At 52.0% G+C, this 12,237-nt stretch overlaps 1 protein-coding gene across 1 annotated transcript in view; it reads left to right on the top strand.

The window, feature by feature from the left end:
• pou1f1 (POU class 1 homeobox 1) overlaps positions 1-12,049 on the top strand; it is a 32,288-nt gene extending 20,239 nt beyond the window's left edge. Inside the window, exon 6 of the mRNA XM_070893723.1 lies at positions 11,836-12,049. Within this exon, the coding sequence (XP_070749824.1) occupies positions 11,836-12,049 (214 nt within the window). The remainder of the gene's footprint in view (positions 1-11,835) is intronic.
• The last annotated feature ends 188 nt before the right edge of the window (positions 12,050-12,237 follow it).

Genomic DNA, 12,237 nt, shown 5'->3' with positions numbered 1-12,237 from the left:
TGGCCGGACATGGGGTATCCCTGGCACACCCCTCTCCCAAAGCGAAGGGGCACCATCAAGGACCCGTTAACCTTTATCAGACACTCCGCGGCGGCGTACAAAAGTCGGATCCGGGCGACGAAATGCGTCCCGAACCCGAAAGCGCACAGAGTTCCAAACAAATAGTCGTGATCCACCCTGTCGAACGCCTTCTCTTGGTCGAGAGATAGGAAGGCGACTGACAGACCAACTTCCTGGGAATGATGGAAGAGGTCCCGGACCAGATGGATGTTATCGTGGATTGTCCAGCCTGGGACCGTGTAGGACTGGTTGGGGTGGATCATGTGGTCCAGCACGGCGCCAAGGCGAGCAGACATCACCCTGGCGAAGATTTTGTAGTCCGTGCTGAGGAGGGAGACCGGGTGCCAGTTCTTAAGGAGGCGGAGATCGCCCTTCTTAGGCAGCAGGACGATGACTGCCCTGCGCCAAGAGAGGGGCATCTCCCCGGTCGCCAGACTTTCCCCCAGGACCCGCGCGTAGTCGCCCCCCAGGACGTCCCAGACCCCGGGGCTTTTCCCCTCGAGAGCCGGTCGAGGGCGCCGGTCAGCTCCGCTAGGCTTAGCGGAGCTTCCAGATTTTCGGCGCCCTCCGGGCCGACCTTCGACAAGTCCTCCCACAAAACTCTACGCGCTTCCACGCTGGACAGCTCCGGAGATAACAGAGCCCCGTAATATTCACGGGCCCTGTTGTCGACACCCTCCGGATCCGAGACGAGAGAGCCGTCGTCGGCCAGCAGCGTCAAGAGCTGCTTACGGACACTCTGTCTTTTTTCCAGCGAGTAGAAGAAGGGGGAGCCGCGGTTCAGATTCCTCACGAATGCGCCTCGGGACCCGACGAGCTGCAGGTCCTTCAGCGCGGCCTTCTTCACTTCGTACACTATCCGCAGGGCCGGGTCCCCGACGACTTGACCGAGACGGGATTCCAGGTCGAGCACCTCTTTTTCTAGGCGCCCGACCCTGGCCGCCCGCCTCTTGGTCGACCCCCTCGCGTACTCTTGACAGAAGACGCGGACGTGAGCCTTGCCCACGTCCCACCATAGCCTCAAGGAGGGGAAGCCCCCCTGCTTCCTTCTCCAGTCGGCCCAGAAACGACGGAACGAGTCCTGGAACCGCACGTCCTCCAGCAGCTGGTTGTTAAAATGCCAGTATGTGGACCCAGTCCTCGCGCGGAGCGAAGCGAGCTCCGCCCACACCAGGTGGTAGTCCGAACACGGCACCGGCCGCATGGAGGCCGCCGGGACGCAGGAAACGTACGCCCGAGACACAAAGACGGTCGACTCTGGACCATCCTACTCCAGGCCTCACCCAAGTAAAGGCACTGGAGTCGGGATGGCGATTTCGCCAGACATCCACCAAGTCGAAGGACCCGACCAGGTCCCTCAACTTCTCCATCGCTGTCATGCTCTGCGGGGCACCGGAGCGGTCCCTCGCCTCGAGGGTGCAGTTAAAATCCCCCCCGAGGACAATGCAGTCGCCGACGTCGACGGAGCCAAGAAGAGCGGACACTTCTTCGAAGAAGCGAGTTTGCTGCGGGTCGGGCTGAGGGGCGTACACGTTCACGAGATGGAGCGGCACATCCCCCAGGCGAACCGTGATGTGCAGCAAGCGGCCTGGCACGGGCTCCTCGACCCTCAAGATCTCCGGCTGAAAATGCGGGGCCAGCAAGATGGCCACCCCACTAGAAATGGCGGTGAGGTGGCTCATGCGGACCTCTCCTTGCCATTCCAGGAGCCACGTGGCTTCGTCTCCCGGAACGGTGTGAGTTTCTTGCAGGAAGCACACCGCATATTTCCCCTCCTGCAGGAGCGCAAAATTGTCAAATCTACGGCGTGCCCCTCTGCCGCCGTTGATGTTGAGGCTGGCTATGGTTATCTTCATGACAAGAGCATAGTGCAACCTCTACCTAACCTATTGTGGGGGGGGGGGGGGGGGGGGGGGAGTGGAGTCGTTTGTTGACCTCCACTCCTTCAGCAGCCCAGCGAGGAACCTTTTGAGCCGGCGCAGCTCAAGGCCTTGCGCCTTTGATAAGAGTCCGCCCGCGGCCATGGTTTTAGCGGCGGCGCGGACGGACGCGATGAGCAGCCCCGGCTCGGACCACCTTTCCAGGGCCAGATGGGCTCGGTTGCTGCGACCCTGGCTCTGGGCCAAAAAGTCCCGGAGTTCCTTTATAGGAATGAGGGGGGACTCAGCGGCGGGCACGAGGAGATCCACCGCCTCACTGGCGATGGACTCGAGATCTTCTCCCTCGTTTCCCCACCGAATCCCCGTCCCCCTCCAGGAGGTCGCCGCCAGCAGCCGGCCCGTCGACCGCACGAGGTACGGCAAACGGCCCGGCCGCTCCATCTGACCCTGGCTCTGCCCCGATCCCACCCCCAGGATCGTCGGCAGAGGAGTCCCCACTGGGCTCTTTTAAAAGTGGTGCTGGGTCGGGAAGCGACAGCGGAAGGGGTTCCTCCTCCACCCCAGGAACCGGGGAACACGCAGAGACCTGGTTTAGGAAATTCTACAGGTCTACCCAGTCCCCCAGCTCCAAAGTAGGGGATGAGAGTTGGTGTTCTTCCCCCTCCCCGCCGCCACCCCCCGGCCCAGCGTGTGGATGTATATTAAAAAATTTTAAATTTTCATTTTCTGCCGTGTCGTGCAAGTCCCAGGGGAAGTTGGTTAATAGCTGGGCGGGCTCAGGTTCGGCCTTTTCAGCCCCGCCCGCCTCAGTCCCCGGGACGCTCGACCCGGCGGCAACGCATTCCTCCGCTGGCCCCGCGCCCCCCACGACAGGCAGATGCTCCACGCCATCCCCGGGAGGCAGAGGCTGGGCAGCCTCGACTGCCCCACCCTCCCCGGGGGCAGATTCTTCTCGCCTACGGCGCAGCTTGGGGGCGCTGGTGGGGGACGCAGGACACGCGGCGGGCACCGGCTCCTCCACGGAGGGATGTTGCTCCCCCTCCGCCTCATTGGAGCGGCGCCTCCTTTTGTTCCTCGGGGGCGCGGAGGCAGGGAGACCTCCATGTCTGCCGAGGCCCCCCGCTCCACTCCCCCCTTTTCCTTTTCTTGCCTGCACCGAAGCCCCTCTGCTGTATTGGTCAAGGGCTCAGGTTCAAGGCACCCCGCGCTCACCGGTGACAGGGTTGGGCTGAGCGCGGTGATCAAATTGTCTGGCGCACTGAGGGGACCCGCCTCGGGATGTTTCGCCTTTCCCCGCGCCTTCTTTCCGATCGGACTGTCTCCCTCCCCCCCGCCGGAGGCCATGAAAACAAAGGCCCCCGATGATGCCCGCGCACCCACAGCTCCCGGCACGCGGACGCTACTAGGGGGAGGGGTGGCAGCAGCGCCAGCCTTGGCCGCCCTCGGTGGTTTGGCAGCCTTGGAGGCGGGGCAGTTCTTACGAACATGCTCCACCTGCCTACAGGCATGGCACCGCACGCCGTTCAGAAGACGCGGTAGGCAGTCCCCTCGTGCACCACATTAAATGATCCCTCCGTCGTCTCCTCCCGCGCCAGCCGGACAAAGAGCTGGCGGCGGAAGGAGAAGACGTGGCGCAGGCTGCTCTCCCTGAGGCCGAGCGGTATGGGGTTGATCCCTGACCTTACCTCCCCCAGTTGGTGTAGGTGAGGGAGGAGGAGCCCAGCGGGAACAAAGGGCGGGACGTTAGAAAGGATGACCATCTGCGCGGTGGCCTCGAGAGGGTCCACCGGCAGGAACGTCCCGCCCACCGTGAGCCCCTTTTCAAGGGCCAGGGACACCGCCCGCTCCGACCCCAGGAAGAACACAGCCTTCCCAGACATCTTGGAGGCTGCGACAATGGCCGAGGGGCCGGCTACCCCAGCCATCGCCCGCATGCACTCCTCGATGCTCATTGTGGGGTGAGTGTAGCTCTTGACCCCGTGTTTCTTTGTTATTAGTCTGAAAGGTGGCAGGGCAGCAGGAGGCGCAGTGGATGTGTCCTAGCTGGCCCTGCCACTGGTGTGGATGGGGTCGCCATCACAGGGTCCCTTTAAGGGCTACACCCACCCCAAAGTCACAGGCCTTAATGTTCTTAAATTGGCCTCATTTAAGTGTATGAGCAGAGGAGCTCTCAATAAGGCACACCTCTCCCCTAGTTGACAATTGGGGAGGAGCCTTGCTCCCTCTGCTCAGTTGTCTTAATTGTGTTTCCAATTAAGAGGAAAGGGCTCTCGGAGAGAGAGGGGAGAGACAGAGAGAGTGACAGAGAAAGTCAGAGGGGGGGTGTGAAAGAGGGAAGCTGCGAGGGCAGGTCTCCCCTCACAGCAATGGGTGGTGTTTTTTTTTGGGGTGCACTCCCCAGATGGCAAAAAAACCACAGTCTTTGTAGATGGTCTTCGGGAGGGGGCACACACTCCCAACGATGTTAAATAGGGTGTTTAATCAGTCTTCAGCCAGGTAGCTCCAGCTATCCCAGGCTAGGCAATGGGGGAGGGATGCTTCAGTGGTGTGTGGGGCCTAGTTATTTAGCAAGACCCCCACACACACTTCCAAATACACACACCCCCCGCGATGTTCCGGCCCTCGAAATGGTCTTCTTTTCTCCCCCCACCGATACAACAAAGTCTTTAGGGGAATGCACCAAAACACACCCACCTTTGGTTGATGAAGTTTCTCCCTCCTTCCACACTGGATAGTTGTTCTTTTTCCCCTTCTCTCCAACTCTCTGCAGCAGTATTAAAGGTTGTTGAATTTTCTGCTCTCCTCCTCTCCCTCTGGATGAATTGGAACTGTAGTAAACTCCTTCCTCCTCTTCCTGGGCTGTTTCACAGGTCTCACAAAGACCTTCCAGGCAGGAGCAACAGCAGCAAGCTCCTTCTCTCACTGCTCCAGGCTCCAAGTGAATAGGCCACGCCTCCAAAGCTCCACCATTGGTCCACAGATCTCTGAACGAAGCAGGCCAGGTGGATAAGGTGGTTAAAAAGGCATACAGAATGCTTGCCTTTATTGGCTAAGACATAGAAATATAACAGCAGGGAGGTTATGCTTAAATTGTATAATACTTTGGTTAGGCCACAGCTGGAGTACTGTGTGCAGTTCTGGTCGCCGTATTATAGGAAGGACGTGATTGCACTAGAGAGGGTGCAGACGAGATTTACTAGGATGCTGCCTGGAATGGAGAATCTTAGTTATGAGGACAGATTGGATAGGCTGGGTTTGTTCTCATTGGAGGTTGAGAGGAGACCTCATTGAGGTGTACAAAATATTGAGAGGTCTGGACATAGTGTATAGTAAGGGTCTATTTTCATTGGTGGAGGGGTCCATTTCGAGGGGGCATAGTTTTAAGATGATTGGTGGAAGGTTTAGAGGGGATTTGAGGGGGCTTCTTTACGCAGAGGGTTGTGGGGATCTGGAACTCGCTGCCTGGAAGAGTGGTGGATGCAGAAACTCTCACCGCTTTTAAGAGATGGTTGGATGGGCACTTAAAGTGCAGTAACCTGCAGGGTTACGGACCTAGAGCTGGTAATTGGGATTAGACTGGATGACCTTTTGTTGGACGATGCCGATATAATGGCAAGTACTGCAGGGAATCGAATATGGCCAGGGTGATCACCTGGATGGGTCGGAGAGGAATTTTGCCAGATTTTTTTCTCCCTAAATTGGCCTGGATTTTTATCTGGTTTTTGCCTCTCACAGGAGATCATATGGCTCCGGTTGGGGTGGAGTGTAGATGTTTTCAGTATAAGGGGTGTCGCAGTTGTGTGAGGCGGACTGGTTGGGCTGGGTGCTCTTTGCCTTTCCGTCATTGTTTATAAGTTTATATGTAACCTTTAGGGCCGCTGACCAAGGGCCATGCGGCTTTTTGTCGGCCGGCGCGGACACGATGGGCCGAAATTGCCTCCTTCTGCGCTGTAAATTTCTGTTTCCTATGCAGTGTGACACTTGGCAAAACTAATCCTGTACAGTTAAACAGGATGCTCTTGAAAGCAGGTACAGTAATTGTGTAGAAGTAAATTAAAGTTGACTATATGACAACAATTTTCCACACAAATGAAAAATTGGCAAAGTGTAACACTAAGGCTGAAATTTTCTGTACATGGGCGGATCGAGCAAGGGCAATCAGCATAGCGGGTCGCGACCCTGCTGCTCATTTCATTGCGCTCCAGAGATCGACTTTCTGTTAATGGCACCTGTTAAGGCAGCCCTTCGTGTTACCCGACCTATTAAATGGTGCAAGTCTGGTGAAGTCATCGATGACGTGTTTTCAGCAGAGGATCTTTGCATTTGAAGGTTCATCTAGGAGTGTGCAGGCACTGCAGTGCAGCATTGGAGTGTTCCAAACACTTGCAAGCATGACTGCAGAGGGAGAGGACTGCATCCAGGTTCTCAGATGATTCCCTCCATATTCTTATGGAGGGAGTGAGACCACGCAGGGAGATCCTATTCCCTTCAGATGGGCGGAAGAGACCTCCCTAACAGACCAAAGGAGTCTGGCTGCAAATAGTAGGTCAACAGCAGGGATGTTGTCAGGACATAGATGCAGCGCCAGATATGCTTCAATGATCTCATTAGATCAGGAAAGGTGAGTGCAAAGCCACACTCAACTTCATACTGCTGTGCCTCTCATCACATCCCTGTCACTCTGCCTTCCCAAGCCTGCTTCTGCACATCATTACTTACACCAATATATTTTGCATGTTCACCCATCTCTCTCGTTCTATCTACATTAGCACATCCCCATCTGATTAACCACCCCTCAACCTCATCTGCAATCATGCCAACAACACACAAGGCCATTTGACATTGGCACAACACTCCATCATAGTCACCCAGTTACCCTCTAAAGATGTTACCCATCCATTCCGTACACTCATTCTCTCACTCAAACGTCTCTACTTTACCTCCTTGCAGGAGAAGAGAGCCCACAATAAGAGGAAGAGAACCGAAGGTGGTCCTCAATCATTGGCCACCATAACTGCAGCAGAGGAAGTTGCCCTGGAAGTCTCAGGAGTCGCAGAGCTAGAGGTGGGAGATAGAGAGGCAGACATCTCCGCAACCTGGTGACAGAATTACATCTCGTACAGCCACATGGCAGACAGCAGTCACTCCCAGTGAATGTTTATCATGTGCAATGTTGTTACCCATTCTTGATATGACATTTCTAAATCATCTCTTTACTCTCCCACAGGTCCATCAAGAGCAAACCCCCCCCCCGCCACACACACACACTGTTGAGGAGGAAGAGGACTTCTCAGAGGAGCCTCCAGCCTCTGAGGGTGCTCCATCACCAGACATAAGCACATCTAGCACCAGCACAGAAACGCACACCTCTGTGGGCTCCATGCAAGATAGAGTAGTGTTGTCACCTGATGTCTCACAAGTGAACAAGAGATTGTGGAGCCAGGGACAGCAGTGGAGACTCCTCGCCGGAGGGCGCAGGACACTCATAGCTTTGCTAAGCTGCATGCAGACGCTGAGACATGGGGGACCTGGGGGTGATCCTGGAGGTGCAAGTGCAGGAGCCTTTGACAAGTTTTGCAACTGTGATTTCTGCAAATGTGCAGAGAATGGAGGTCCATCTCCAACATGAGCACCACCATGAAAAAGGCGATGGCAACTGTAGGCTCTTCCATGGAAAGGATGGCTACCTGCATGGCACAGCTAATATGCCACTCACAGGAGCACATAGAATCTATGGCGAATAGATGGTTATCTATGGAGAATAGATGGCAGATGCTCATTGACTGCCTCTCAATGGAGGGAAGTAAATGTACACTTGGGTTCTCATGGCCCTACTGCAATGCAGCAAGGTGCTCTCCAGCTCCTAGCTAGCAGGGAAGTGCGGGTGGCCCATGAGAGGGGAGATATGGAAGTGGGTGCTCCTCTCAAAGTGCTCACACTTCTCGCCCATTGCCTCCATCTTAGTCAGAGATGGCCGAGTCTGTCCCTGCACAGTCGCAGGAGGAGCAGGGCCATCACAAGTTCCAAGACCCAGAAGAAGTTCGCCAAAAGAATCTATGAAGTCACAGCATGGAAGAGAGCTGGCTGCCTCTACCTCTGCTGAAGCCACAGAGGTAGCACCTCAGAGAAAGATGACACAAGTAGATGCACAAGGTAATCGCATGGGTGTTTTAATAAAAGTGCAGTTTCCATTAATGTGAAGTCAGATTAAAAACTTTGAAGTGGCTTAGTGAGTCGGAATGAATGGCAAGACATAATGCTACCTCCAACAATGGTGATCAGTGTGAAAGCAATGGCCTGGTCATTGTAGGGATGCTGTTGCTGTGGGGTGTAGGGAGCCTGGTGCAGCATATGGGTGTAATGCCAGAAGTTAAGTAAATCTGGCCAGGAGGAGGCCATCTCTGGCTTCCTGGGCAGTAATGTGCTCGGGTGCTGGAACGCAGGTTCCTCTTGCGCCTCCTCTGAAGAGGTTCTGCACTCAGAACCTTGCTCCGCATGCAGCGCTAATCCTCGCTGCTACGCTATGTTGTGCAGGGCGCAGCAGACCACGACGATTCTGGAAACCCTGGATGGTGCGTACTGAATGGATCCTCCAGATCGGTCAAGGCATCTGAAGCACACGTGCCGGCCGACACAGAACTATCCAGCCTAATCCCACTTTCCAGCTCTTGGTCCGCAGCCTTGTAGGTTATGGCACTTCAAGTGCACATCCAAATATTTTTTTAAATATGGGGAGGGTTTCTGCCTCTACCACCCTTTCAGACAGAGTTCCAGACCCCCACCACCCTGCTGGGTGAAAAACTTTCCCCTCAAATCCCCTCTAAACCTATTACTTTAAATCTATGCCCCTTGGTTGTTGACCCCTCTGTTAAAGGAAATACATCCTTCCTATCCACTCTATCTGGGCCCCTCATAAATTTATATACCTCAATAAGGTCTTCCCTCAGCCTCCTCTGTTCCAGAGAAAACAAACCCAGTCTATCCAATCTTTCCTCATTGCTAAAATTCTCCAGTCCAGGCAAATCTTCTCTGTATCCTCTCTAGTGCAATCACATCTTTCCTGTAATGTGGTGACCAGAACTGCACGCAGTACGCTAGCTGTGCCTAACTAGTGTTTTATACTGTTCAAGCACAACATCTCTGCTCTTGTATTCTTTGCCTTAGCTAATAAAGGCAAGTATTCCGTATGCCTTCTTAACCACCTTATCTACCTGGCCTGCTACTTTCAGGATCCGTGGACATGCACTTCCAAGATCCCTTTGTTCCGCTACACTGCTCAGTGTCCTACCATTTAATGTGTATTCCCTTGCCGTATTAGCCGTCCTCAAATGCATTACCTCACACTTCTCTGGGTTGAATTCCATTTGCCACTGTTCTGACCAGTTCATTGATAGCTTCCTGCAGGCTACAGCTTTCTTCATTATCAACCACAGCGCCATTTTTTGTATCATCTACAAACTTCTTAAACGTACCTCCTACATTCAAGTCTAAATCATTGATATACATCACAAAATGCCAGGGACCTACTACCGAGCTGTGTGGAACTGCACCGGAAACATCCTTCCAGTCACAAAAACACCCAACTTGCTTCCTGCCTCTGAGCCAATTTTGGATCCAACTTGACACTTCGTCTTAAATCCTATGGACTTTTATTCATTACCACTCTGCCATGTGGGACCTTATCAATAGCCTTGCTAAAATCCATATACACTACATCAAACGCACTAACCTCATCGACCCTCCTGGTTACCTCCTCTCAAAATTCAATCAAGTTAGTCAGACATGACCTTCCCTTAACAAATCTATGCTGACTGTCCTTGATTAATCAGTGCTTTCTAAATGAAAATTTATCCTGTCCCCAGAATTTACGCTAATAATTTTTCCACCACCGAGGTTAGGCTGACTGGCCTGTAATTACTCGGTTTATCCCTTTTTAAACAAAGGTATAACATTAGCACTCCTCCAACACCACACCTGTAGCCAGAGAGGGTTGGAAAATAATGGTCAGAGCCTCTATTTCTTTTTTTGCTTCTCAACAGCCTGGGATACATTTCATCCGGGCCTGGTGATTTATCCACATACAAAGCTGCTAAACCCCTTAATACTTCCTCTCTCACTATGTTTATTTCATCTAATATTTTACACCCCCCCCCCCCCCCCAAAGATAGCAATGTCTGCATCGCCCCTTTCTTTTGAGAAAAGAGATGCAAAGTATTCATTAAGAACCATATCCGTGTCTTCCATCTCCACACACTGATTACCTTTATGGTCTCTAATAGGCCCTACTTTTTCTTTAGTTATCCTCTTGCTCTTAATGTATTTACAAAACATCTTTGGGTTTTCCTTGATTTTACTTACCAAAATTCTTCCATGCTCTCTTTGTTTTCCTCATTTCCTTTTAAATTTCACCCCTGCACTTTTTATACTCTCGAGTTTCTACAGTATTGAGCCCTCGGTATCAGTCATAAGCCTCCCTTCTTTTCTTTATCTTACCCCCCTTGACATCCAGGGGGCTCTAGATTTGTTCGTCCCACCCTTTTTCTTTAAGGGAACATACTTGCTCTGAACCCTCAGGAACTCCTCATTGAATTCCTCCCACTGCTCCGACACTGATTTACCTTCAAGTACAGTGGCAAAGTTGATATAATTGGCTGACTCGTGAAACAGGGCATCAGTAACCTGTGTGTTGCATCTGTGGGCGGCCAACTGCGAGATCCCTGGAAGGCACTGGAGGCGAAGTAGTTGAAGGCGTGGGTGACTTTGACTGCCTGTCCTTTGGATTGCAGGTCTTGATCAGACAATCTGCAAATGTCTGCGCCAGCCTGGCACGATAGCCTGAGCCACCTTTGGCACTGCTGCTCAGTCATGTTGAGGAAGCTCATCCTCTGCCTGTATACCCTTGTGTTGGGGATATCGCCTCCAGTGTGGTGCAGCTGATGCTGCACAGGACAGAGGGCATCAGGCTGGTATTAAGGCTCATCGTAGTCCGATTCTGAGGACTCAGGTGAGACAGTATAAACGGCACCCATGCTTATGTAATAGATAGCAGGTCAAGTAGAATGACAGAAACAATTAATGGGTTGTACTAATGAGGCGACAGTGGATCCCGGCTTTGCTGAAAATACATACTACCTCTAGAAAGCTAAATCTGTTCTAACAATGCTCTCAGCAACAGCATCTGCCCTGATGAAAGTGACGAGGTGGGAGTTTTTAAAATTGAGCTTTCCATGCTGTGCACCAATGAACTGGATCAATGGGCACCAAACTTCCGCCTCAGGTTCACAGACATGGTTCCTAAGCTGCGTGATTCCCGTGGTCATGCAGGAAAATTTGAAAAGTAGTGTTAAAAAGACACTTATGGATCTGACGAGTACCCAATAATCATCTGAATTAGCTCAGCCGCCTGCCATTCGGGTTGCGGGCAAAATCGCCCAAGGGAAAGGCGTGTGGGGACGGGACAATGGCAGGTTCACAACCCGCTCCAAGTTACTTCATATTTCCCTCCCAACCAGCCTCCAATCCCGTCCACATGGATGCCAGAAAATTCTGGCCTAGTATCTGCAGTAAATAAATGAAACTACTGCTACAAACTGCAAGTCTAAGTTGAGCAAAATTCCAAAAGAAAGCAATGGCTTGAGAAACCTGTGAAATACAGATTTGTAATTTACCTGTTATACTTCTCCTTTTGTAGACTATGAAATATTAATTTTAAAATGTCTGCTAAATGTTTCACTGAAAAACACAACTTGGTATGCAAATTCACAGGAGAAAAACTGTACCACTCCTGCCTCTCAGATAATTTCCAAGTACAAATTAAATATAGGATTGGTTTAATTTAATAAATAGCACCGAAAACACGAGCTTCATTAATACTGAATTTATTCTGCACCATTAGCTTGCTGGCTAAAGAAGCTTTGGAGACACACTTTGGACATCAAAGTAAACCTTCCTCGCAGGAGATCATGCAGATGGCAGAGAGTCTAAACCTGGAGAAAGAAGTCGTAAGAGTCTGGTTCTGTAACCGCCGGCAGAGAGAGAAACGAGTGAAGACAAACCTGCACCGCAATGCATTTAATTTTCCCTTCAAAGAACATCTTGATTGTAGATAGTTTAATTTTTACCCTAAGCTTTTAACCCAAAGTGCTGGAAAATATAAAGAAAGTTGTTAATAAAACAAACAACATTCCTGCAGTTTTGGTAAAACAACCTTTTTCTTCCTGCAATAGGAATTAGGTCACAAACATTTGATGATAACCATCTTATTTTTGTAAACTTTCGACTCCTCGCTCAAGTACCT

This window comes from Pristiophorus japonicus, chromosome 11 (assembly GCF_044704955.1).
Source record: "Pristiophorus japonicus isolate sPriJap1 chromosome 11, sPriJap1.hap1, whole genome shotgun sequence".
NCBI classification, from domain to species: domain Eukaryota; kingdom Metazoa; phylum Chordata; class Chondrichthyes; family Pristiophoridae; genus Pristiophorus; species Pristiophorus japonicus.
The sequence above is the reverse complement of the archived record's forward strand: the minus strand, read 5'-3'. Positions and strand labels throughout refer to the sequence as shown.